Genomic DNA, 25,432 nt, shown 5'->3' with positions numbered 1-25,432 from the left:
GCGGCTGTATTATTATTATTACTACTAGATGTCTGTCTTCTTTGGTGTTAGGATCTCTTTTCTTTGGTTTTGCGGACGCCGTATGCAAGAGGCATCAAAAAGGCCTAGGATGGCTTGGATCCGTGCGGAGTAGGGGCTTTGTGCAATATCATTCGAACAGCGATTTTATAACCTGACTGCTTTTTGGAACCGAGTGCCTATTGTCTTATGTGCCACTGTTGGCTGACGTGTTCCATTACAGTAAATATAGTAGTTATATTGTAAACGTTCTGAGCCGTTATAGTAGTATTAAGTACTAGAGGCTGGGATAGGCTGACGTGGATAGAAATACTACCTTATAATACTACTTGCGCGGGTGTTGGCTGTCACAATACCTCAGGAGTCAAGTATGTACCGCAGAACCATGCATAATATGGCTGCTGGTGTTTAATTATTATCCTTCCCGTTCTACATTATTGTAGGACCAAGCCATCTAAATGTGTCCTTCTACTGTAGTAATACTATCAAATATAATACTTCTCAGTAAAAACGCAAAGGCACATACATATATAATACATGTGCTCGTATACCTATATACAGACCCCTGTCACCTAGGTAAAGCTCTAGCCAATCACATCATCCATTGGACGACACCGTTGACTTGGGAGCGACCTGAACTCTGGCCAGCTTCGCTCTTTGCCCGTAGCTTTTTCTATGTCCTCACCATTGCCGCAATCCTAGAGACCATCTTTTTTCTTTTATCCATGTTGCTCTCGCCTGCTGAATGTTGATTTGCGTTTTACCATCCGGTAAGATTGCCCTCTTCTTCTTTTTGTTTTCGCAGCGCCTTTCCCCTCTATTATTACCCCCCCTCAAGCCTCCCCTTGTCCAAATCTGATTACATATGTGTTACTGACCCCGAGTTACTACTTGCAGCACAGCACGGACAATGAATCGCGATGCCCTCGCTTCCGGCACTATGGATTCTTCCCAGCCTCTAGCATCTTCCAGTTCGTCAACGGTCCTCGATACCCCCCGAATGCAATATCGCAGCCGCCCGGTCTCGGTCGCCGTCGACCCCGTCTCGCTGATCATCTCGGAATGCATCTCGATCACGTCGGCCATCCAGAAGCATGCGCGCTCCCAGCACTCGTCTGTTTCGGCGATTCTTGGAGGAAACCCGAACCCCCTGCAGCTAGGCCCTCCCAGCCCCTCACTCACCGGACGAAGCAAAAGTCCCCTCGGCCTCGGCCTCGATGGCGACTCTGACGCTGCATTTGGCAACCGATGGGGCCTTCGTGGCCAGAGGGGCAGGAGCATGCAGGATAACCCCATGATTGCAGGCTTCGGAAAGCTGCGACACGAAATTGCCGGGAGCAAAGGTACGTGGCCGTCCGCGCATAGACGCGCTTATAGACTTGGGACGCTGATAGAAGAAACCCCCCCCTACAGATGTTCGCACCTTCGATGCCCCCTCGCTCCTCGCCCCTTTTCTGCACGTTATGCAAGCAAAGGGCACCGCGGCTCCCATCACGATCCTCGCTCTTGGTGCCCTGCGAAAGTTCCTCGCATACGGTTTTGTCTCCCCCGAGTCTCCTCGATTCGCCCTCGCTATGCAGTCCCTTTCGGCTGCCGTCACGCACTGTCAGTTCGATATAAGTGATTCGGGTCAGGTTGAGGTCGTTCTCCTCATGATACTCAATCTCATGGAGGATATGATGTCCGGGCCGGGAGGGGATATACTCAGCGACGAGAGTGTGTGTGATATGATGGGTCGTGGCTTAGCCATCTGCTCACAGCCACGCTTCTCGCCTGTCCTGCGCCGTACTGCCGAGGCTGCCATGGTGAGGATGTGTCAGATTATCTTTGAAGATGTCAAGCATATCGAGGTCGAGGCTGGGCCCGAGTCGACGGCTCTTGATCAGCAAGTCCAGGGCGCCATGGGCCATGTTAGGATGGAAACAAACAATTCCGAGGTCCTCAAGACGCCAGAGGCAGAGACGAAGGATTCCGAGAGCACTAAGGGCTCTGATAACGGGGGTGAGGAGGGGGAGAAGGAGGAGAAGTCAGAGGAGGCAGAAGGCGAGCCTACCAAAGTAGCGCGACAGAAAAAAGAGACGACTGAAGTCACTGAGGACACGGAGTCTCTGGATCTGAAGCCTTACTCTCTTCCCTCTGTCCGCGAGCTCTTCAGGGTTCTTGTCAACTTCTTGGACCCTCACGATCGTCAACACACAGATACTATGCGCGTTATGGCTATGCGCATCATCCATGTTGCTCTCGAGGTGGCAGGTCCCTTCATCGCCCGCCATCCCGCCCTGGCCAGCATTGCCGAGGACCGGCTGTGCTGCTATCTTTTCCAGCTTGTCAGGTCGGACAACATGGCCATTCTCCAAGAATCGCTCATTGTAGCAGGCACACTGCTGACAACCTGTCGCCCGGTGCTCAAGCTGCAGCAGGAGCTCTTCCTATCCTACCTTGTCGCATGCCTTCACCCGACTGTCGAGATCCCCCGCGAGCCTGGCATCGACCCTTCCCTGTACTCGGGAATACCCCAGACACCGAAGCTCGTCAAGCCCCCGTCTACACCTACACAGCAGCCGGCCAGCGGTCGCTCGACTCCAGTTCCCGTCAAGGATAGGCAGAAGCTCGGATTGGAGGGGGGATCACGCAAACCAGATGCTCGCCAGGCCATGGTTGAGGGTATAGGAGTCCTCTCGAGGATGCCGACGTTCATGGTGGAGCTTTTTGTCAACTACGACTGCGATGTCGACAGGGCGGATCTCTGCGAAGATACTGTAGGACTGCTGACCCGCAACGCCCTTCCCGACTCAGCTACCTGGAGCACAACTAGTGTGCCCCCTCTGTGTCTCGACGCACTGCTCCGATACATCCAGTTCATCGCTGAGAGGCTAGACAACGAGCCTGTTTCCGAGGGATACCCTGACCCAGCTCATCTGAGGGAGGAGAGGCGGAAGAAGAGAGTCATCATCCAAGGTACCACCAAGTTCAATGAGAAGCCAATGGCCGGACTTGGTTTCTTGGAGGCCCAAGGCATCATCAAGGATGCTCGGGACCCTGTAGAGGTTGCTACTTTCCTCAATGGGACCTCGCGGGTCTCCAAGGCTGTGCTTGGTGACTTCCTATCGAAACGAGGGAACGAGGCCATTCTCAGCGCCTTCTTGGACCTATTCGACTTCTCGGGCAAGCGCGTGGATGAGGCGCTGAGACTGCTGCTGGAGGCTTTCCGGCTCCCCGGTGAGGCTCCCCTCATTGCCACAATTGTCGAGGTATTTTCCGAGAAGTACATTGATGGTGCGAACCCTCCCGAGGTTTCGGACAAAGATGCCGCGTTCATCTTGACCTACGCCATCATTCTGCTCAACACCGATCAGCACAACCCCAACCTCAAGGACCACAAGCGCATGACTCTGGATGACTTCTCGAGGAACCTGAGGGGACAGAACGCCCGCGAGAATTTTGCCCCCGAGTACCTGCAGGAGATTTACGAGACCATAAAGTCTGACGAAATTATTCTCCCCGATGAGCACGATAACAAACATGCCTTTGATTATGCTTGGCGTGAGCTTCTTCAGAAGACTGAGTCGGCTGGCGAGCTTGTTGTTTGTGACACAAACATCTATGATGCCGACATGTTTGCTGCCACCTGGCGGCCTATCGTCTCTACCCTCTCCTACGTCTTCATGTCTGCCACGGATGACGCCGTCTTTGCGAGAATCGTGACGGGTTTCGATGAGTGCGCTCGCATCGCTTCCAAATATGGGAACAAGGAGGCCCTCGACCAGATCATCTACTGCCTCAGCCATATGACAACACTGGGAACCGACGTGCGCCTCAACACTGCTCTCAACACCGAGGTGCAAGTTGGGGAGGGAAGCGTCATGGTCAGCGAACTGGCTGTTAAGCTTGGAAGGGATTTCCGTGCTCAGCTGGCGACCCTGGTGCTTTTCCGTGTTGTCACTAATAATGAAGCTCTTGTCACCAAGGGTTGGAACGATGTATGCGACCCCCTTTCTAGCCAAAGCATCTCTGCGATGATCAATCACTAACTTGAAAGCAGATTGTTCGCATTTGGGTAAACCTCTTTGTCAACTCCCTTACTCCTCCTTTCTCGCCTCCCGAACTTCCGGACCTCGGCATCCCTCCTATCCCCTTGCAGTCTCCTTCGCAGGTGATCGACAGGGCCACCCGGTCCACAGAAACCGGCTTCTTCTCGGCGTTTACATCCTACATATCTAGCTATGCCGCCGACGATCCTCCCGAGCCGTCGGATGAGGAGCTGGAGAGCACCCTCTGCACCGTGGACTGCGTCAAGTCATGCAAGATTGACAAAGTGTTCAGCAACATTGCGTATGTATAAACAGCATTCCACCCGGAAAAAGACCACATATGCTTACATCCTTCCAGAAAATTACCAACCTCTTCGCTTAGTGGCTTAGTAGAGGCTCTGCTCGAGCAGTTGCCCGAGAACAAACAAGAACCCGTCATCTCCGTGAAGCAAGAGGATATGCCCAGCCCCCACCCCAGTGGGCGTGACCGACCGTCGGAGTCTCTCGAGTATGACCCTGTAGTGGCGTTCCTGCTCGAGTTTGCGACGAAGCTGGCCACCCGGGATAAGGATGCCGTCGAGGCAGTCGGGAAGCGAGTCTTCGACACAATGCAGGCAATACTGCGGGACTCTGCCCAATGGCACCCTATCACGGTGTCACGCGTCAGCTTCTACGCTCTGAAGACATTAAAAGCAAGCTATGTGAGTTACGCATACATGTCAGGGAACTGAACAGTGCATAAGACTAACCAAGTGGATCACTACAGGATCATGACTTTGCCAATGTCCCTTACCTACTTCACAGCATTTCCACCCTCTCGCAAAGCGTTCTCAGCAAGGCCGCAGAACTCACTCTAGCCGGCATTGCAACCTGTATCGACCAGCCCGGGTCTTTGAGGAACGAGCTGATGACATCTCCCGACTTCTGGAAGCTGCTCCAGAAACTTGCTAGGGACCCAGAGTCTGCTGCCAAGGTGTTTGGTATCCTCGAGAGAGGTACGTCCGGCAGCCCCCCTGCCATTATGGCTGATAACTATGAGGCAGCAATTGCTCTGCTAGACGATTTTGCTTCAGCTGCCAGCCCGCTCAAGTCTCAGGAGCCACAAGCTGCCCCTAAGAGAGCGGACCAGCCGAAGAAGCAGGCCAATAAGTAAGAACACTTCTTCCCCCTTACCGGCCATGTTGTATAGACCAAAAGACTAACATTACCTGGAAGGGATTATGATGCCATCGTCAGGGGTTGCAAGGCCATCGAAATACTGCAGAACATGACCGGCCGTATCCCACAGCTCATTGAGCAGTCTCACCTCGAGGCCAGCGAAGGTTGGCTTTGCCCGGAACTCCCTCATACATGTCCCCGACGACTTACTGATTTTGTCTTTTTCACAGCTTGGTCGGCTTACTGGCTGCCCGTCTTTCAGGCTTTGACCGCGCAATGCACGAACCCCTGTCGCGAGGTCCGCCAGCTGGCATTCTCCTCGTTGCAACGGTCGCTGCTGCTCCCTGAACTCACCAGCAACGACCCCCAGGAGTGGACTGCCATATTCGGAAGCGTGCTGTTCCCCCTGATTCAACGACTCCTCAAGCCGGAAGTATTCTCTACCGATCGTGATGGCATGGGCGAAATGCGCGTCCAGGCTGCATCGCTACTGTGCAAAGTGTTTCTACAGTACCTCGTGCTTCTGTCCGAGTGGGAGGGCATGCTCGATCTCTGGATAAAAATCGTCGAGATAATGGATCGTCTAAAGAACAGCGGTCAAGGTGACAGCTTGGTAGGTTACACCCAACAAGTACCCTATGGAACTCATCACCAATAGACATAGAGAGACTGACTGTTGTTTGTAGGAGGAGGCGGTATGGGAGAATCTGAAAAACGTCGTGTTGTTCATGGCGAGCAGTGGCTATCTGGTGTCCCCCAAGCAGGATCCGTCCAAGGAACAGCTGTGGACGGAGACTTGGAAGCGTATCGACCGCTTCCTCCCCGATCTGCGTAGCGACTTGGCCCTTGAGGGAGAAGAGGAGGTCGAGGAGACTGGAAAGAAGCAAGAAGGCAAGAAGGAGGAGAAGGGGGAGGAGAAGAAAGCTGACGATGTAGACACAAAGGAGGAGGCTAAGGAGGCCTCTTGAGGATATGTTGACCAAGAAGAGTATGTAGAATTAGATTTTTTTTCATTTTATACCATATTAAAAAGAAAGGACAGTTTGCTTGTCCATTAAATGCTTGTTTATAATATTCCTAGGTTGTTGCAAGAGATGCATTGCTAGTAGTAATAGTAGTATCTCAGAATAGCTCGGTATATTGGTTTCACCCCGAGGAACGTTCTTTGTTTTCCTTCTCTTCTTCCCTTTCTTTCTTAATATATTCCTTTTTGGTATATATCTTTATTGTATATACCATTATTTGCTCAGCCCAAGCCAAAGTGAGGATCGACTGGTTGACGTGAGCTAGTGACGAATGAGTGTTATAAGAAATGCCAAGGCCTTGTCAGTGCTACAGCTCCCCACGTCATACCTCTCTCAAGCCAAACAATCGTCAATAGCACCACCATCCCACACCAAAAGAGATTCCGACCACGCTTTATGATAATCATATATCACGTACACCATTCCCCTTCTCACCCACTACGAGCGTCCTTCTGGATGCGGGGGATGCGGCATTTTGCAACCTTCTAGATCAAAACTTTGAGTCCGTCGCTCTGAACGCGCTGCTTACGATTCGCCCGACCGACCTACCGACCTACCGACCTACCGACCAAGTCGCCATGACCAACGCTTCACACCAACGTCAACATGTCTGAGTCGACAGTGCCTGGCGCCACCTCGAGCCATGCAACAAACGAGGAACAGTTAAGTTTGGATGATGAGGCAGAGACAGATCCCAAACTCGACCAAGCTGCGCCCTTCCCCTCGCTTCAGAACAACGGAACGACCAGCCCGCCAATGTCCGAAGCCGCCCACACAGGTGGCCGTGCAGGCGAGGAGGACTACGATGACGAGCCAGCCGTGGCCAAGCCGTTTATCCGCACGTCGAGCCCGGATTCTGCGGTGCCCCGAGGCCCTACGGCGAGCGATATGCACGACAAGACGCCGGACCGCCTATCGTATAGGATGCACAAGTTCAACATGTACGAGACGGCGACACGGTACTACATTGTCGGCGTCGACGTCAGCGAGAAGTGGTACCGGATCCTCAAGATTGAGCGCACCAGCGAGGGCGCCGAACTCAACATGACGGACGACAAGATTGTCTACAGCCTCAGGCAGATGAACCAGCTGCTAGACGCCATCGACGCCGGCAACAAGGGCACCGGCGGCATCAAGCTGCGCTGCACGACATGGGGCCTGTTAGGCTTCATCCGCTTCACCAGGCCCTACTACATGCTCCTCATCACCAAGAAGAGCACCGTCGCCATGGTCGGCGGTCACTACATATACCAGATCGAGGGCACGGAGCTGGTGCCCCTGACGCCCGCCCGGTCCAAGCCCGATCCGCGCAATACCGAGGAGTACAGGTTCCTGAGTATCCTCAACAACCTCGATCTGACCAGGTCCTTCTACTACAGCTACTCGTACGATGTCACGCGCACATTGCAGAAAAACATTATCCGCGAGCGCAACTGTCTCGCCAAGGGAACCCTGGCTCCCCCAGAGGATGACCTCAATTCAATGTTTGTCTGGAATCACTATTTGCTTCAGCCTGCGGTGGAGGCACTGAGGGATCCGTTTGATTGGTGCCGCCCAATAATTCATGGATACATCGATCAAGCGGGTATGTCTTCTCTATTACGTTCGCTCTATCCTCTTTGAAACATGTGTATGCCCTACTGACGATTTCTCGATACCCAATAGCCCTCTCGATATATGGACGCACTGCCCACATCACCGTCATAGCCAGACGGTCCAGATACTTTGCTGGAGCTCGATTCCTTAAACGAGGTGCCAATGATTTAGTACGACTAAACACCTTCTCTCCTGGGCTCTGCTATCTGTGAAGTCAACATGCTAATATGCTGCTTGCTCAGGGCTACGTTGCCAACGATGTTGAGACGGAGCAGATTGTTGCCGAGTCGCTCACGACATCGTTTCATTCTCCAGGCCCACGCCTCTACTGCAGCCCACAATATACTTCGTATGTCCAGCACCGCGGAAGTATTCCCCTGTACTGGACTCAAGACAGCACCGGTGTGACACCAAAGCCTCCCATCGAGCTCAATCTGGTCGACCCGTTCTACTCTGCCGCTGCCTTGCATTTTGACGACTTGTTTGAGCGTTATGGGGCTCCGGTCTACGTTGTGAATCTTATTAAGTCTAAAGAGCGCCAACCGCGAGAGTCTAAACTCCTCAAGGAATATACCGATTCTGTCAACTATCTCAACCAGTTCTTGCCAGAAGATAAGAAGATCCGATACCGGGCCTGGGATATGAGTAGGGCCTCCAAGGTTCCCGGGGGCGATGTCATTGGGAACCTTGAGCTGATTGCTGACTCCGTTCTGGATACCACGGGGTTTTTCCAGAATGGCGACGGCCGGACCAGCCCTATGTCGGCACAGAATGGAGTGGCTCGGACAAACTGCATCGACTGCTTGGACCGCACCAATGCAGCGCAGTTTGTCATCGGGAAGAAGGCGTTGGCGCATCAACTCCATGCTCTTGGGATCCTGGAGAGCCCGACGCTGGAATACGACACAGATGCAGTCAACCTCTTCACTCACATGTGGCATGACCATGGCGACACCATTGCCGTACAGTACGGTGGATCCCAGCTGGTCAACACCATGGAGACGTACCGAAAGATTAATCAATGGACAAGCCATTCAAGAGACATGATTGAAAGCTTCAAGAGATACTACAACAATTCCTTCCTCGATAGCCAGCGCCAGGAGGCATACAACCTGTTCCTCGGAAACTACATCTTTGCGCAAGGGCAGCCTATGCTCTGGGATCTAACTACCGACTACTACCTTCACCACGCCGACCCGCGAGACTGGGCTGTCCGCAGAAGGAAGGACTATATCAACTGGTTCACCCCGGCCAATCTTGAGGAGCGCAAAATCCCACCATTTACCCCCTTGCAGCAGAGGAACCGGACACGCCCTGTAGATTTCTTCGACGACTACTGGCTGGAGTACTACCGCCCCTCGACCCTATCGTCGTTTCCCAAAATGTTTGCGTATAAGATGAATTCGACCATCAAGTATATACCCTTCAACAAGTTGACGCAGGAAGGCCGCTACGACCTGAGCCCCTTTCGCGTGCGAACCGACAATGACACTGGGCCTGAGAGGAGGCGCCCAAGGAAGGCAATTCAGGCAGCCTCGCCTGGAGTCTACCGCACACATCAGCACCGGACAAGTCTCGAAACCGACACGGTATCCTTGGCGTCTGCAGCCACCTCGGCCAGCGCCATCGGGCTACACCGCTGGCTCCACAACCCTTCTGCTCAGGACAAGGGAACCGTCCAGCAGATGATGCGAGATGCACTGCCAGTCGGCTTAGGTCAAGAAAAGGTCAAGGCGACGCCCCTGGAAAAGACAAAGGCTGCGCAGAGGACCCTCACAGAGACAGTTAACAACTCTCTTGATCCATTTGTCGGGGACCAGGAAGCGTCAGACTACGCACGATACATACGACACCCCCAAGAGATACCGCTTGTTGTCTCCAGCGACACGCCCGTCGATATTGACTCATCAGAGTACCAAGACTATGTACACGGCGATTGGCAGGCAGAAGGTCTCATGGTGACGGGTGAAGAGGAAGAGTTTGACGTCTATGCTGAGCTAGTCAAGGTTGGAGAGAACCCGCTGACCGTGGCTGAAGAGGACGCTCCAAAGAAAAGATACAAGGCATACAGGAAGTGGCTCCGAGGAAAATCCTTCTTCAAGCAGCAACCGCTGGATTGATTGGTCTCTATGTTTCCTTTATAATGAATTCTTCCCTACGTCCTTATATATCAATTACGTAGCACCAGCCTGAGTCGTGGAAAAGAGTTCCCTCAACTTGGGCTCCGCCTTGAGGATCTCTTCCACTCGTGGTACCGTCTTATCACCCTGGGCATGTTGTATGGACCGTAACATGGAGGCCAATTTTTTGAGCTCCCCCAGGAGCCCCGGGAGCACTAGGCTATCCACCTCGTCATCCTGTATGTTGAGCCAGCAAGTTGCGATGATGCGCGTCACCTCGTCTGCATATCCTCCTTGGCATATCCTAGGCCAGCAGTTTGCCAATATGGCTTGCAGGGCCTTTGTGGCCTCGAGAAGCGCAGGTGGGTGAGAGACAACAAAAGGGTCGGTCATGACGGTTGATATGGTGGGGAGGAGTGTCTATTCATGTTTTGTTAGTGACAAGCGTGTCCATTTTTTTTTCTGTTATTTTCCTCCCACACGTACCTGCAAATGTTTAACAGTGTAGACACCAAGACAGTTAACAACTGTCGCTAAGGTGCGAAGGAGCGTCTCCACGACGTGAATATAACTCGATGCATGGTCATATGCCGTAAGTATGCCTTCTCTGATGATGCTATCCAGGAGCAACCTCCGCGTGGGACTGCTGGTATCGGGATCCTTCTCGGCCAAGATAATGAGAGCACGGTACGCCGGTTGCATAATCTGGATAGACTCTGCCTCCGGGGTCAGACTCGGGAGGAAGAGGACGGACGGGAAGATGGCATCCTGGAACACTTTCCCAATGCCAGTAGACTTGAGGACTTTGGCAGGGCACTTGTCCAGGAAAGTGGACATGATTTCCAGCCCAGTTGTCCTAGTGGGCGTGTCGTCGGCCTCGGCGATAGTGAGGAGAATTGGAGTGAAAAGCGGCCAGTTCTCGCGCAGTAATGCTTCCTATACCATCTACAAGTCAACTCTAGGCCAGGGTAGGTATAACAATAAAGAGAAATGACTAACGTCAGAGGCCTCAACGGCCCATCGAAAGGCTGATACCACCCGCGGACCTTGTGCTTTCCACGCTGGAGGCTCTAGTCCACGAGGATAAGTTTTGTCGTCGGTACCTGGAAACTGGGCTGGCCGCCCTGACGAGGTAAGTTTTGTTGTGGATTTTGAAAACACCGGTCGTATCCAGTTCTTGAGGACGTCTTCCACTACAAACTCCCTGAACCCGTCTGATGCCACGCTACTGTTGAGGATTCCAGAAGTGATGGCCTGTGACCCTACGGTGGTCCATGAGTCATGAGAGTCAGTGAAGGCTACCAGGTATGCGACAAGGCTAGTTGGTAGACCGTCTTTCGACCTTGATGCCAGCACATAGAGGCAGGCCAACGCTGCTTCAACAGTCAAGGCATTGTTCTCCTTATAGCCTGGAAACGTGGAAGAAAAGGTCAACCAAAGTGGGTTTTTTTTTTTTTGGAAAAAAGCTGCACGCACCTGTTCCATCAAGATCCCTCGCCACTAGTTCACCTATTTTCTTGCAAACTTCTGTTTGGCCCCATGCTGACTCTGAAATATCCGATAGCTGCGCAAAGGCAACAAGCAACTTGTCTCTCTAGAAATGTATCGCGTACGGTAAGCAACGCCAAAGCTTGTATCTCTTTGAGTGCAAGTTAGAATATGACCAACCTGATTCTTTCTGCTTCCCTCGTATGTACTAGCAATGTCTTGAAGAGTTTCCGCTCCTTGCAAGCCTGTCAAGTCTGGTTAGCTCAGCCAGTCAACCTTCCATCCAGTTCGGTGAGACGGAGGTCCGCACCAGCTTTCGCATCTCGCAATCTTGAAGCATTAGCCTCGCTTAGCGTCACATAGGACATCATTGTGATATGTTATAATCTGAATGGCTCGTGGAATCCTCGTGGCCATGAGTTGTAACAGATGTCGATCTGCAGTCGGAGTGTAAAATCATAGAAGGTGGGATGGATGCTGCACAGTATGTATATAAGTATACTGTGTCATGGACTGTAAAGCTCCCATCTCGTTATACATCCAGCTGGGCTATAAAAATGCTCTATCTCGTTCTTTTCAATTTCATCTCTATTCGATTGTCCTAGCTACAGCATTCATGTCTCTCAAATAGATATTCCCAACTCCTCCTTTCTTCTGCGAACCTCCTGAATCGCTCCCTCTGGGTTTTTCTCCTCTGGATTCCGTAGCTGCCATTCCATGCAAATATCCAGAGCCTTTCCGGTCCATTTTCCAGGCTTTATTCCGAGAGCTTTGGCTAGAGTCATACCATCCAACAAACGCTTCGTGGATGGTGCATCAAACAGGTCAAGCTCAAGCAGGTGGTCGAGAAAGTTTTGCCATTGCTGGAGAAAATCCCGTTGCTTCTTCAAAATGTCATTATCCGCTTCTTTGGCGTCCTTCGCGGTCTTTTCGTGTTTCCACTCCTCAAGCATTTTCATAGCCTCGACCAGCAATGCATTCAGCACCTGGAGCTTCCACGAGCCACCTTGGGCATCCCATCGCCGGATCGCCATTCCCAGCCGGTCCCTTTCATTTGTGTGGGCAGCCTGCTCGTTCACGGCATTTTTTAAGCTCGTAATTTCCTCGCGATGTCTATAGGATGCGGAAATGACATCTGTGAGTTTATTTGGGGACTTGAAGCCTTCGCGGGCTATGCCTGCAACGGGAGGCAGCTGGTTTGCCTTCTTCTTTGTACCCGGCGGGTCCGGGATGACCATCCAGGGAGCGAGTGCGGCGTGGTTCCAGGCAACGTACTCGGCGTCGTCCGTTCGCACGAGGATATCAAAGATGGATTTCGGGGACCGGCTCTTCTTGAGATCCTCCAGGCACTCGTAGACCACAGGCCACCGTGGGAGGTACTTGAGCTCAGGTGAGTCTTTCGCTGGGTCAGTGAACACTGCACGGTAGAGGCCCAGCCTGTCGATGAAATGCAACGCCCGTCGTGGGTCATTTCCTGCGGACGTTTATCAGCAATCAAAATCTACTGTGGTGTACAAGTCGAGTGATGAGGGGAGGTTGCTACCTTTGAGCATCTTCTCTAGCTCGATACCGACACGCTCGCGGCTAATCTTGATTCTGAGAGCGTTGAGGACCTCTTCATTGCCCATGTATCGTTCTACTCCTGGATCTATCGAAAATCCCAGGCGACTGGCAAATCTCACAAGTCGAAGAACGCGGAGAGGGTCGTCAGTAAAGGTCCTTAAGGGCTCCAGGGGCGTCTTGATGAGCTTCGCCTCCATGTCTTCGACACCACCGGTAAAGTCTTCGATTCTGTCGGTGTTGAGGTTGTAAAAGACGGCATTGATAGTCGCATCGCGCCTAAACGCATCCTCCTGAGCAGTGCCGAATTCCATAATGGGGTTTCGGCTATCTTCGACGTAAACCTCTTTGCGCAAGTTCACAAAGTCGAGGTCAAGACCAAACATTTTGACCATAGCTGTTTCGAGGTTTTTGGACTTCTCGGGGTTGCGCGCCACGTTATGAAGGTTTCCAATGTCTTTTTTCTCAATTTTGTGAGCCTCACGAGCTTCTGGGGTGTCGCAGTAGTTGCACATGTGCTCAGCAAAGGTGACGCCAGTCATGTTATTGATGGCCACATCGATATCATGACTCTCCAGGCCGAGAAGCTTGTCGCGCACCCATCCACCAGCCCAACGGAGAACAACGGGTTCCCTCAGACTCCCCAAGTCATCTATAGATTTGGCAACATCCAGTAGTAGTCGCCGTAGTTGCTGTTCCTTTGGCTGGAGCTCGATCTTAGGGAGCATTTTGGAGGATTTGGATGGCGATGTGTGAGTTGAGTGGGGCTGAAGGAACTCGTCTAGCTTTCTTTTCATGCTGATGCCAGGTCTAACAAAACCACGCATTTGTGCGCACAGTAGTGATAAAGGGAAGACAGGCGGCCTCAGCAATATTCTCTTTAATCTCATGCGGTCTGTCGCCGTGACAGCTTGGGAAAGGAGTCACTTTAAATGTCCTTTGCTTGTCTTGTGACTAAAAGCTCTTCAAGCGGAGCAAGGTCACAAAATGTACTGCTACTACAGCATCAGCAACAAATAGCGTTACACAAAAGCGAAGGGCACTCACTACCTGTATACAAGATCATAATATAGGCGGGGTCTCTATCTTACCAGAGGGGACACAGTACTACGACGCAGCACTTCTAACGGTCGCGTCCTGAAGTTCGAGGTCATTACAGGGTAAGTAATTCTCGTGAGTTAGTAAAACCGTAAGTGGAGCTGTTGACTGTGAAAATTTCAGCCACATCACGTGCTTCCTTGTTGTGTCAGACGGAGCAGCGGAATAATGTCGGTAAAATGCTCGTATGAGGTTCCGAGTCGGAAAGAGATTTATCCGGACAATTATTCACTGATGTAATAATGGAAAGGGACCGACATACAGCTGTTTTCTGCCCTCAATAATGTGGTGTTATTGTTATATCTGTCTAAGGGAAATAGTGGTTGTACAGGTGTACCGTTTATCAGACATCTCTAATCGGACCGGAATAACCTATTCCGGTAGCTTATTCAACTGTTTGTTCCGACATGTTGATGACCTGACGACCTTGATCAATCGACATCTTGGAACGTACATTATATGCACATACATTTGATCGAAAAACACGACACCCTTTTTACCATTGTCTGCGCTAACAATTAAATTACAAAAGCTGTCCTAAGGGCCCGATGGTGGCCTAACTCCCGCCATGTTACATTGCCGAAAGATGCGCACTTCGTCTTACACGATGGAGTGCATCACTCCATCGTTGTTGAAGAGCACCAAGTCGCCCTCATCCCAAGCATGCGGGTAGGCAAACTGAGGGCTGATAGCTGATCTCTGGAGCCTGTATATGGTCTCCCTCATAACCTTCAGGTTCCCGATGCAAGTCCCATCTGCAAGGTGAATTTTGCGAACCGGGACGGGGTACGTTGTCTTCGCAAGCTTGCCAGTCCCCGGGTTCTTCCAAACCATCGGGTGCTTTTGATCTTACTCTCATCAATGTCGGACAAAACATTCTCTGGTAGTTCCAGGCCATCCGGGAGCAACCCGAGGCCATTTGACCTCGCCTTGGCTTTGCTCAACCAGATGTAAGGATGAGGGGCGTATTCGACCGTGCTGGTCAACACAAGATTTCTGTCAGCCTCAGACAGCATTTCAAACATGCAGTACCCAATAATGAATGCCGTTTGTTCCAAGAGGAAAATCCATAGTCTCCCCGGTGCCGTCGTACCGGCCTATCTGAGTTTTCCCTTGGGCACTTTACAAGCAAACAGAGATGTGACCAGAGGCGAGTCGAGGTCTTACATGGCCGGGTCAATGTTCCATCGATAGAAATGCATGTGGGTGAGGTCGTCGTCCTCCGGGATGGTGTGCTTGTGGAATGTCTTGTGGTGCGGGTGGATGAGGGTGAGATCCATCAGGCTCTCAAATTTATCGACATGTCTGTGTCCAATAACCTTCACCTGCGGATGGCTTGGTATAGTCTTAAGGTCTATGTGGAGTATACTCCTCTTGTTGATGCTACCCCCATGGCTATAAACCGTAACCTTCAGGCCAAACCATTGAGCCAGCCGGAATTAGACCCGGGCGTGAGGCCACGCTGGTTCTTCATATTCACTAAGTTTGTGTTCATAAAGTGCGGTTCGAAACGTTGAGAAGCTCTCATCTAGTTTGGAGTTAGATATTCCTGCATATAGTGTGAAATGAAGCTCTTGTTACCATTGACATTCTCCAGATCGATGCCTGAGTGCTCGACCCCAGAAAGCGATTTGGCTCGGATCTGGGTAGAGCTCATGTTCAATTATTTGCAACTAACATTTTCCTTGTTTGATAGGGTCATGAGTAGGATATCGGAAGTAGAATACGGAAACCTACGTGCGTTTTACAGCCTTTCTTTTCTAAATTGTTATATCTTATACATGCAACGATGCTATCGTCATCTTCGTCCCCGGTGCGGGTAAGATGAATAGACTGGCCCGCACTCATTTTTCGATAGCGGCGGTCGAGTCACAATGTCCCACCCGCACTCCACCTACTATGAACCATAAGCAGGCTAGAAATTGGTAATCCGTATGGGGAGTTCTAATACGGTATCCCCGAACTGGTTATAATTCAATCTTATCACGGAGGTTTCTCAGTGCAGGTGAGCTGTAAAGATCTCATCCGTACTTGTACATTCTTGGTCCATGCTTAGGTACGAATATATAACTTGATACTGGTCCTTACTTCCGAAATATTGGAAGATCAACATAAAAAACGCTCTCTTCAATTACCAAACACAATACTTCATCCCGCTATCCTCCTTTACATACAATGGGTTCCGCGAGTCTTACCTTTTGTCCAGTCTCCCACGAAATTTGTCAGTCGTCGTCAATCGGGGCCGAGGTAAACTTCCCAGATGAGACGGACACCCTGAATCTTGACGCTCTCTCTGAAAATGACAAGGGTTCTCTACGAAAAGTACTGTTTAACAACCAGGTAATTGTGATCCGGAACCGAATGGATATAGACCCAGCCACATTCCTGCATCTCACCGAGGTTTTCGACACGACATTCACATATATTCTTTCTGCTGGGGGGAAGTCCGTCAGCAACTGCAACAACATCATTTCTGCCTACAGGGCAGGGAGGATCCCTCGTGCTCCGCAGGTGAGCATTATTGGCAGCGGAAGGTTCGATGATTACGAAGGCATCGACAAGCTGGAGGTTACACACTTGGTTAGTCTTCTATTCTCTCCCCAGCTCCAAAGGAAGTGGACGTCTAACCTAATAAGTATCAGAACCACACATCCTCTCACGAAGAAATCCTCCCCCTTCAATAGATCCAGAATGGATACATTCGCCCATACAGATGGCACATGGATACACCTTTCTCTGAACGCCTGCCTGGTGAGGTGACCATTCTCCACGGAGTGCAGGTCCCCCAGATGCCAGACCAGAAACTCAAGTTTCCGGATGGTACTGAAAAGAAAATCGCTGCCAATGCGATGGCTTGTAAGCAGGCTCACAGAGTATGTTCCTCTTGAATAAAATAAACTGACATCAGGTCCCTAGTTTCCTCTGGCGCTCGGGCTTTCGAGTTACTGAGCAATGAGGAGAAGGAGTTTGCCTTGAACACCACTGTGACATATGCTCCTCATGCATATGAGTACATCCGGCAGTGCAAGGCAACTGATAACGGCCTTTTCATTTCATGTATAGGAAGGGATACCAATCGCCGACCTGTCAGAGTGGTCCTGGGATAAGTTTACCGAACACCCAGTGAGTGTTAGTTGAAAACATGGTCACCCCATTTCGAAAAGGGTCTCCCCGAGCTAACAGGCGTTAGATGGTTTGGTTGAACCCCCTCAATTTCGACCGGTCGTTTCTCCAGGTTCATGGGTGCTGCGTCTTCAAGTTGATCACCAAGGATGGGAAGTGTTTCCGTGGTTGACAACGTCAGAAAGGTTCGGCAAATCGTGTACGGATTCCAGAAGCGCATATGGGCAGCTGATAACATTTACGGCCACCGCCAGAGGGAAGGCAACCTGGTCATCTTCTACAACCGAGTTGTTATACACAGCATTACCGGCCAATTATCTGCGCACAAATGGAATGAGGATAAGGAGCAGCTGCTATGGCAGTGCACCACTACGAGCGGGACTGCCGCAAAGACATTCAGGCTTTCTTCCTGTACCAACAAGGACCGAGTTTGTGCTAGCCAACTAGTTTGTTTAATAAAGCCATGCAATTTCGGTTCATTTCCAACTTGATCAGTTCTCGTATATTTTTTTTCTTTTTCAGCCTAACACCTCGAACATCCTCTCGAGCAGTCATTGAAGTCTTCGAGACGTTCTCAGACGCATCTCAGTCTTCTTCCGGGCATGGAACCTCTCGGGTGCTTGATTGAGGAACGAGTCCCAATTTCCCCAGATCTGAGGTAAACCTAGATACAATGTCTTCAATACTGACAGGAGCTAGGGTCGACATTTCCACCGTCCTTAATATCGAACCAATGCAACCAGCCTCTGAAAAAAATGGAAGTCGAGAAGAACAATTCCTTGATGTGCCAAAGTGTCGTTAACTCAATAATATGGTTGACAACGTGCGCCTCGCAGAAGACTACCATATGTCTAATCGCATAGTGGTCATCCGTGTTGTAAATGCATACAAGTAAATCAAAGTATAACGGTAGTCATGATACAGAAAGCTATATGCGTCCATAATGACAGCTCGCCAAACTCGCATACGTTCGTGTTCGCGAAGAATCGTAATGTCAGCTGCCGTGCATGTCCGTCTGGTTGGAAGATGAACGGGAGATTCGAAAGATTGCAGAATGAAGGGTCGGTGTATCATGATAATCTGATTGTACATACCCGTTGTTAGCACAGCTTATACGTAACACGGAAAGAAGGAAGAGACAGAAGGTGCAAAGAGGGATCAGAAAGGGGTTAGGAAGTTGGTAGCATACAGGATATCTACCATAGTCTGGAATAGACTCTGGGGAGCACAGCGATAACTCGATGGAATATTCTGAGTGGTATTCCCAACTAGAAGGCACAGCATGGACGTCGAAAGAACGGCACAATACAGCGCCTTCATTGCAGATGAGCATATTCTCCTGTCTCCCAGAAGTCCTCACATTGCCGTAGAAAGCTCAAATAGTGGAGGGAATTATGATGCCACGCAATATTCTTGATATGAAAGGAGACTAGGGCCTTGGCTGCATGTTGGTCTGTGAGATTGGCAGCTATTCTCGAAAGCCTTTCTGCGTCAATTATCCCGACAAGCGATGCTGGCCCTGAGTATCGCCGGCGATACTGGAAGTTGCAACGAACGTGGGGAAAGCAGCTTTAAGTCTGTGCACGTATATTACATGCAGCGGGTCAGAATCAGGCTAGGTTGTTCACGTAGTTAGATCGTTTCTTTCTGTTCAAGTCGAAACTGGAAAAAGCTTCATGGTAATTCGACGAGTTAAATGAACCGTTTTCCGTCAAGACATGTCTTTTTATTACAGTCACATTGTCTCTATCCCAACAAAACGGGGGCATAACAACAGCACTAGAACGACAACACTTCGGAAACCCGCCCTTCTCTATTAATAACGACTTATACCCCACAACTTCTACCCCAGGCCATGTGCTCGAGTGCTGTGACTGTGAGGCTGCCTTGGCGGGTAAACGAATCTTCCGGAGATGTGGGTATAGGTCCGCGGATGGAGCAAGACATGGCTGAAGAATGGCTGGTTATCTAAATCGATGATGCAGTGCCAGTCTCAACGCCTGGGAAAGAGTCGACACGTCCGGATAGTAGGAAGCTGATCCTATTACTGAAGCTTTGAATGACCTATCGATGCTTCCTGAAAATTGGCATATTTGTTTCAATGAGTCAAGATATGCGATTTCATCCTCGTTGGCGCATCTGTGCTTCCACAGACGCACCGTCTCGCGCTCTCAGGACAGGCCGAGACACGTGCATCTCTTACACGGTTGGGTTTTCCCTTTGTGCACTCTGGAGACAGATATCAATAAATGGTCGATGGAATCCAGCAACGAGCTGATTAGTCTGTATATACTCACCGCGACAGGCCATTGACAGGCGTTGCAAGAGATGAGGCAGCATTGTGGCTGATGACAGGCGTCAAGGGGGCTCGCACAGCTCAAGAAACAAAGCCGCACAGTCCAACTACAGCCAAATTTCGACTGGGATTCAACGGGGGATGCCGCTACCAGCCCCAGGCATGACCGGGCAGCTCCGCGATGAGATGCAGTGCGAGGTGTGTGGGTTTTTCTACGTAAGCAGGAAACTACTGAGGGTTATTGGTGCGTTTTAACACCTTCCCGACTGATACGCGCAATAAACGCAGGCATCCACACGGGCAGTGTTTATGTTGACGTCACCTGGTGTTTGACTTGACTTTCTTAATTTCAGTTCTAACAATATATTGACAATGAAGAGGAATATGTATATGCAATGTTGTAAAGCATTGAAAAGACAAGATGGCTAACATCTTAGACACCCCACGAGAACTGGGGGGTCCAGTTAACGTAAGTGGAGTTGATATCTTTGAGACTGGCAAGTCCAAGGTTCGCGGCGTCGTTCTTGATGGAAGTGTGAAGCAGTGAGATAACCTTGCTGACGCCATCGACACCGTAGATGTTGGAGTACATGATGGGGCGACCGATACCAATGGCCTTGACACCGAGGGCGAAAAGGCGAAGGGCGTCGCTACCGTAGCGGATACCACCGTCGGCGAAAACCTCAATCTCCTCAAAGATCTTGGGGTCCTGCTGGAAGATCTCGAGGGCAGTCTCGAGCGAGGAGGGGGAGCCGTCAAGGTTGCGCGCACCGTGGTTGGAGAGGATAATGGCGTCGACGCCGTGGTCAACGGCAGCGCGAGCGTCCTCGACAGTCTGGATACCTTTGAGAACAATAGGCAGATCGGTCCACGACCTAAACTGGTCGTATTTCTCCCAAGTGTTGGTGATGAACTCGGTGTTCTGGGAGCCGACGTCAAAACGGGCAGCACGCTGGCGGTCAGGGGAGCCGGGAGAGTCGACGGCCCAGACAAGGGCCTTGGCACCGATCTTGACAGCCTGCTCAACGAGCTCCTTGTTCTGAGTGACGTTGTTCTGGAAGTAGATTTGGGTGAAGAAAGTCTGATTGTCGAGGGCGACGTTGGCAATATCCTCCCAGGGCAGGGACGCGTAGCCTGAGACCTGTTTCTGTGTGTAAGTATCCGCAACATGCATTTTCTCGAGAGCCTCGCCCAGAGGGGAATTTACAATGTAGGGGATGCCTCCAATACCGGCGGCCTTCATCAGGTTCAGCTCGGCGTCGGGGTGAGCGAAGTCGGCGCGGGCGGCAGGAGAGATGAAGAAGGGGCTAGAAAAGTTATAGCCGAGGATAGTAGTCTGAAGGGAGTCGCCAACGTTGCTAATGTCAACCATGGTACGGGGCCTCAGGCGGTAGCGGCTGAAAACCTTTGGTCGTGTTAGTCGCCCGTGTTTACTATTTGAGGGTCTTGCCGCATATTCATCGACTTACCTCGAGGTTGTTCCTGTACGACGACTCACCGCCAACACCGTTGCGGTAGTAGGTGTACTGTATTGTAACAGTCAATAAGACGCTCCTCGTGTTTAAAATTCAGGGGCCGGAGAAGGTAAGACAAACGTTAGTGGCGGGGAGGTAGTTGCGGGCAGCCCCTGGGAGCACGAGTCAGTTACACGTACAGAACAAACGAGGCAAAATGGCATTTTTGCTTCACAGCAAAGAGCAGGATAGGGTGGATGGCTTACAATCGAAGTCGGGCAGACCAACCATGTCCTCTAGGGGAGGGAGCTGGCCAACGGGGTAGTCGTCACCGAGAACATCTGCGAGACCAGTGTCGGCCTCGTTGAGGAAAGGACGGGCGGCGTTGGCGCCGGCGACCGCCATGGCGGTAACAAAGAGCTTAGAGAACATATTGTTCTTCCTCGTAAGTCGGTCTCGTGAGAAGGTAAAGTTTGCTGAAAGAGCGACAGTAGGTGGGGAGCTGCGAGAGACGAAAGATCGACAAGGCACGGTTGGTAGTGATAATTCCAATGAAGAGAGCCGGTCACAGACTACTTATACATCTTGTCATTCTACTCCATCTTACATGACTACTAATGATCCAAGGCTGTACGATGGAAAGCTCCGACTACACCGACCGTTCCGCTTTTCCACGTTCAGCATCCATGTCGGGCAGGGGGTGGGGGCCAGAGTACTATGCCCCTAGTCCATGAGATGAGCACCCCTGTCGTGTCCCTCTATGTATGTATCGCCACGATTCCACATATTGGTAAATGACTGTTCTGTAAAGAAGTAGGAATACATAAACTGTGCTCCCAAGTCCCGCAAGTAGGCTAGCGGAAATCTGGGCAAGGCGTGGCGAGTCGCAAACTCGCAGTCAATAGGACTAGATAATGGGCACCCCGCTAGTGGGGTGTTGAACGACTCGCATAAACAAGGCTAAAACCAAATACGAAAGCCAACGTCTAGGTACTTGTCTAATTACTATTACATGTCAGAGTCTTCCCTCTAGTCATCGCTTTCCGCTATAGACTGGACTGCATATGGGATGGCTCCGTTAGAAGCCCTTGCCGATGTTACGACGTATCGGTTTACATGTACCACAGCTTCCTTCCTGATTCTCAAGGGAGGACATGCATTGCGGCAGACTAAGACATACATATATATGTTGCAACGTAAAATCCAATGCCGAGAGCCGGGCAGGATGTGGAAATCAATCAGCCGGCGCCCATCGACTCGGTCCCGGAAGTTCCCCCATACCAATAACATGGTCCTGAGTCTATTATTCGTACGGATTTGGCAAGTGGATTCCGTGACATGTCTTGGCGCCTTTGAAACGCAACGATACCAGGGCATCAATGGAGAAGGTGGATAACAACTCGAAGACCGGACAGGACAGAACAAGAATAAGATAGAAGGGGGGGAGGGGGGGGTTAACGTTAGGAGATGGCTCACGGCTTCATAATGTTATAATGTTATAGGGTCTAGCCTGGCCGGTGTGCATGGAACGAGGATTGATAAGATGCTGACTACTTGTACGTACTGTGCCTCCAGTCAGAATCCGGTCGGTGTAGCCGATCATATGAGAATATTGCTCACATTAAAACACAACGTTTCCGTCGTTGCCGTGTTGTTATTCGGCCTGCTATACTATAGAAACGAGTGATTTTCTCCCCTCTGCCGTGATCAGGGGGGCGGGCGGCCGACTAACCAAGTAATCTGTGGAGGCTCCAACGGGATTATTGGTAAAAAAAGGCAAGGGTTAGTTCCTTTGTAATGGAGAAAAAGGTACCAGTAGCTATCATGCGTGCAGGACTTGCACAATATGCATATAGCGTGGTATGGTACTATAATAAGATGTAAATTTAAGTGCGGCGTAGTGTCTTTCGAACACATGTAGAAGATGCATTGACCATCAAACTGACACTAATACTATTGAAGACAGGCATGGTGGGGAGGGAAAAAATCTTCAGGGTTATGGTATACATACATGTATATATTACATATTACAGAGTAGTACTCGTAGAGTATAGTAGTAGGATCTTACAACGTGGCGCTTGCGTGTAGTTTGCATCATATTTATTGTGAATTCAAGAATAATATCTGTTTTGTTACAGACTTCAGATTTAACAGGGGAAGTTCGGGTGAAAGGGACATTCATCAGTGTTTCGCCAAGGTCCAAGCAAGAGATAGAAAAACAGATTCTGCAGCGTTCCTATTTTTAAGCTAAAATAAAAAGTATGGCAATACGGAACATCCCACTTTCAATAGACCACCTTCGACGACATTCCCACGGACCATCCCACTAGATGCAAAACCCACACGGGTCCTATCCCACTTTATTAATTTCCATCCCATCTCTTGCTTAAGTCATCTGTTGTACATTGCCTACTCTAGAACGCACCCCATTATTAAGTCTGTGGGGCATTATTCGTCATCGCATCCACTCTCACGGGCCACATACATGTACAGCTTGTAGACACGCCGTCAGGTTGGCCGCGTGGTTTTGAGGGCGTATCGGAAGCGCAACGGCCGACTTCTGGCGGAGCGCTAAAGTGGTGAAGTTACATCGTAGACTGGGTCTGGGACCTGCAGTCTGCAGAACGTGGTTAAACCCGATGCCACAGCGTAATAGACCTTTATCAATCAGTACTCTATACGGCGTGCTATTTTCTGTACATCGCAATACATAAAACGGGTAAACTGCTATTAGGCAGTTGCTAGATGCGCATTATTGTTGTTGTTGGACTTTTATAGACTTGGCTTTAATACGCAGATTCTAGAATACATGCGTATACACTTGTTGTGACGTGTTTTCATATATCCATGCGCACATAAAGCCAGTCCGTAAAAGATGTCCAGATATTTTCCAGACTCAATGCGTTCCGTTCGTCCGTGTTGCATGCACAGTTGCATCATGAAAGTCGCGCAGCCAATTTACATGTACGTACCTAATAATGTATGGATTGCATGTATTCGTAGGCACATGATTGTAGACTGCGCCGATACTGCCTGCGTGGGTCTTGCTCCGTGCCGTCCTCCGAGTTGTTTTGTATTTAGAGGAGACATGCGTAGATCCGTGAAATCGGGCCATGTTTCGGCCCGAGACCTTGGGCAACACGGCGAGGTGTCGCGTGACCCGGTATTGCACATTCGAATTTTCCCTGCCGATGCCGGCCAACTGCGTCGAGCTGGGAAGGAGTGCAAGTAGTAATGTTACGTACGGGTACCGTATACTCGTCTATGGCAGTACGCAGTTTTGTTTCGTTGTTTCGTCTATACAGCATCATACGACACCTGCTGTTTCACTCGTTGGGAAAGCTCTCATGAAACGGCCATCAAAGAGCTGTGTTTCAAGCAGCTCTATTGAGGATAGGGTGTCCGTGCGTTGTTTTGAGGGCCTCGTCACTCCCACAATTCTGTAAGCTCAAAAAGAGTCTCACAAAAAGATGGAAAACTCCAATTCTGGTTTATCAGTAACCGATATATGTTAGCAATCCCTCGAGACGGTTGCTCTCACTCCTGAGCTATTACTTGGTAGGAGAGAGCAGTATCCGCTACTAAACACAGAGTCTGCAAGATGACAGCATGAGAGAAAATTCAGATGTATCCGCTGCATGTATGTATTTTCATATAGCCGTACCCATCTATATCATGTTTGCTATAATAACACTTGACCTTGCAGACTAGAGAGTTGAGTTGCCCCACATCAGTTAGAAATGCACATGTCGATCAGGGTTACATATTAATATATCCGTACTCCGTACTTGTGCTAAATTTTGAAAGTCCGCTCATTTCGGTCTTGATGGATATATTGAATTCAATATGAACACACAAAGATCATCCCGACTTCGGCCAAGTACAACAGTGAAGCTTCGGGGAGGAGAAGCTGAAAACGTAGGTCTTGCTTGTTGTAGTAGTATATATTGCAGTACGTACTGATCTTCGGCATATCGCTATTGAGCGCCGTCGACTGCGGGTTGGCACTATCCCAGAAGGAGGTTCGAACACGATACCTGCTGATGAACAAGTAGGAATTTTAGAAGATTCATTGATGCAACTGTCGAGTGTGAGAATTCCTGTACCAAATGCCCAATCATTATAAGATGGCAGCGAGGCATCGCCCGATAATTCGCTCACCAAATCGGGGTCATCTTGTGGCAGGAAGATGACGCCAACAACCAGAATATGCACACTACAGAAGATATTAATAGCCTGAGGCCATATGGCCATGTGTATTAGCCAGACTTTTTTGTTTTCTCTATCTTGTATTCGTATGTTGGTTAGACCATCATCTTCTTCATTTGTCTCTTGTATGTCCCTTTTTAGCGTCCAATAGAAGACAATGACGATAATAATCCAGTAAATTAAGGCTACTTAATCGAAAGATGAGCACTGAAAAAGCCCGCTGTTGCTAGAGTCCACGCATCCGGTGGGGGTCACG

General features: G+C 50.3%; 7 protein-coding genes across 7 annotated transcripts; 3 read left to right on the top strand and 4 right to left on the bottom strand.

Annotated features, from left to right (window-relative positions):
* Window positions 1-928: 928 nt before the first annotated feature.
* Window positions 929-6,175, top strand: GMORB2_4180 (golgi-specific brefeldin A-resistance guanine nucleotide exchange factor 1; the record flags this gene model as incomplete). Its single annotated transcript, XM_035466155.1, has 7 exons — window positions 929-1,361; window positions 1,432-3,998; window positions 4,061-4,350; window positions 4,408-4,645; window positions 4,816-5,198; window positions 5,265-5,820; window positions 5,894-6,175. The coding sequence occupies 7 exons, from the start codon at window positions 929-931 to the stop codon at window positions 6,173-6,175; spliced, it is 4,749 nt and encodes a 1,582-aa protein (XP_035323992.1).
* Window positions 6,176-6,838: 663 nt separating this feature from the next.
* GMORB2_4179 (uncharacterized protein) lies at window positions 6,839-9,948 on the top strand (the record flags this gene model as incomplete). The annotated part of the gene is made up of 3 exons (XM_035466154.1): window positions 6,839-7,817; window positions 7,898-7,998; window positions 8,071-9,948. The coding sequence occupies 3 exons, from the start codon at window positions 6,839-6,841 to the stop codon at window positions 9,946-9,948; spliced, it is 2,958 nt and encodes a 985-aa protein (XP_035323991.1).
* Window positions 9,949-10,002: 54 nt separating this feature from the next.
* On the bottom strand, window positions 10,003-10,785 carry GMORB2_4178 (Protein of unknown function (DUF2454); the record flags this gene model as incomplete). The annotated part of the gene is made up of 2 exons (XM_035466153.1): window positions 10,003-10,368; window positions 10,435-10,785. The coding sequence occupies 2 exons, from the start codon at window positions 10,783-10,785 to the stop codon at window positions 10,003-10,005; spliced, it is 717 nt and encodes a 238-aa protein (XP_035323990.1).
* Window positions 10,786-12,059: 1,274 nt separating this feature from the next.
* Window positions 12,060-13,724, bottom strand: GMORB2_4177 (tRNA nucleotidyltransferase/poly(A) polymerase; the record flags this gene model as incomplete). The annotated part of the gene is made up of 2 exons (XM_035466152.1): window positions 12,060-12,910; window positions 12,980-13,724. 2 exons carry the CDS (start codon window positions 13,722-13,724, stop codon window positions 12,060-12,062), a joined length of 1,596 nt encoding a protein of 531 aa, XP_035323989.1.
* Window positions 13,725-14,694: 970 nt separating this feature from the next.
* Window positions 14,695-15,751, bottom strand: GMORB2_4176 (Alpha-ketoglutarate dependent xanthine dioxygenase; the record flags this gene model as incomplete). Its single annotated transcript, XM_035466151.1, has 5 exons — window positions 14,695-14,849; window positions 14,948-15,072; window positions 15,262-15,448; window positions 15,517-15,573; window positions 15,676-15,751. The coding sequence occupies 5 exons, from the start codon at window positions 15,749-15,751 to the stop codon at window positions 14,695-14,697; spliced, it is 600 nt and encodes a 199-aa protein (XP_035323988.1).
* Window positions 15,752-16,269: 518 nt separating this feature from the next.
* Window positions 16,270-17,201, top strand: GMORB2_4175 (Alpha-ketoglutarate dependent xanthine dioxygenase; the record flags this gene model as incomplete). Its single annotated transcript, XM_035466150.1, has 3 exons — window positions 16,270-16,674; window positions 16,779-16,950; window positions 17,011-17,201. The coding sequence occupies 3 exons, from the start codon at window positions 16,270-16,272 to the stop codon at window positions 17,199-17,201; spliced, it is 768 nt and encodes a 255-aa protein (XP_035323987.1).
* A 2,745-nt stretch (window positions 17,202-19,946) lies between these two features.
* Window positions 19,947-21,399, bottom strand: GMORB2_4174 (FMN-dependent dehydrogenase; the record flags this gene model as incomplete). Its single annotated transcript, XM_035466149.1, has 4 exons — window positions 19,947-20,918; window positions 20,983-21,039; window positions 21,109-21,140; window positions 21,234-21,399. 4 exons carry the CDS (start codon window positions 21,397-21,399, stop codon window positions 19,947-19,949), a joined length of 1,227 nt encoding a protein of 408 aa, XP_035323986.1.
* Between the last annotated feature and the right edge of the window lie 4,033 nt (window positions 21,400-25,432).

The sequence above is a fragment of the Geosmithia morbida genome, assembly GCF_012550715.1.
Source record: "Geosmithia morbida isolate 1262 chromosome Unknown scaffold_2, whole genome shotgun sequence".
NCBI classification, from domain to species: Eukaryota; Fungi; Ascomycota; class Sordariomycetes; order Hypocreales; family Bionectriaceae; genus Geosmithia; species Geosmithia morbida.
The sequence above is the reverse complement of the archived record's forward strand: the minus strand, read 5'-3'. Positions and strand labels throughout refer to the sequence as shown.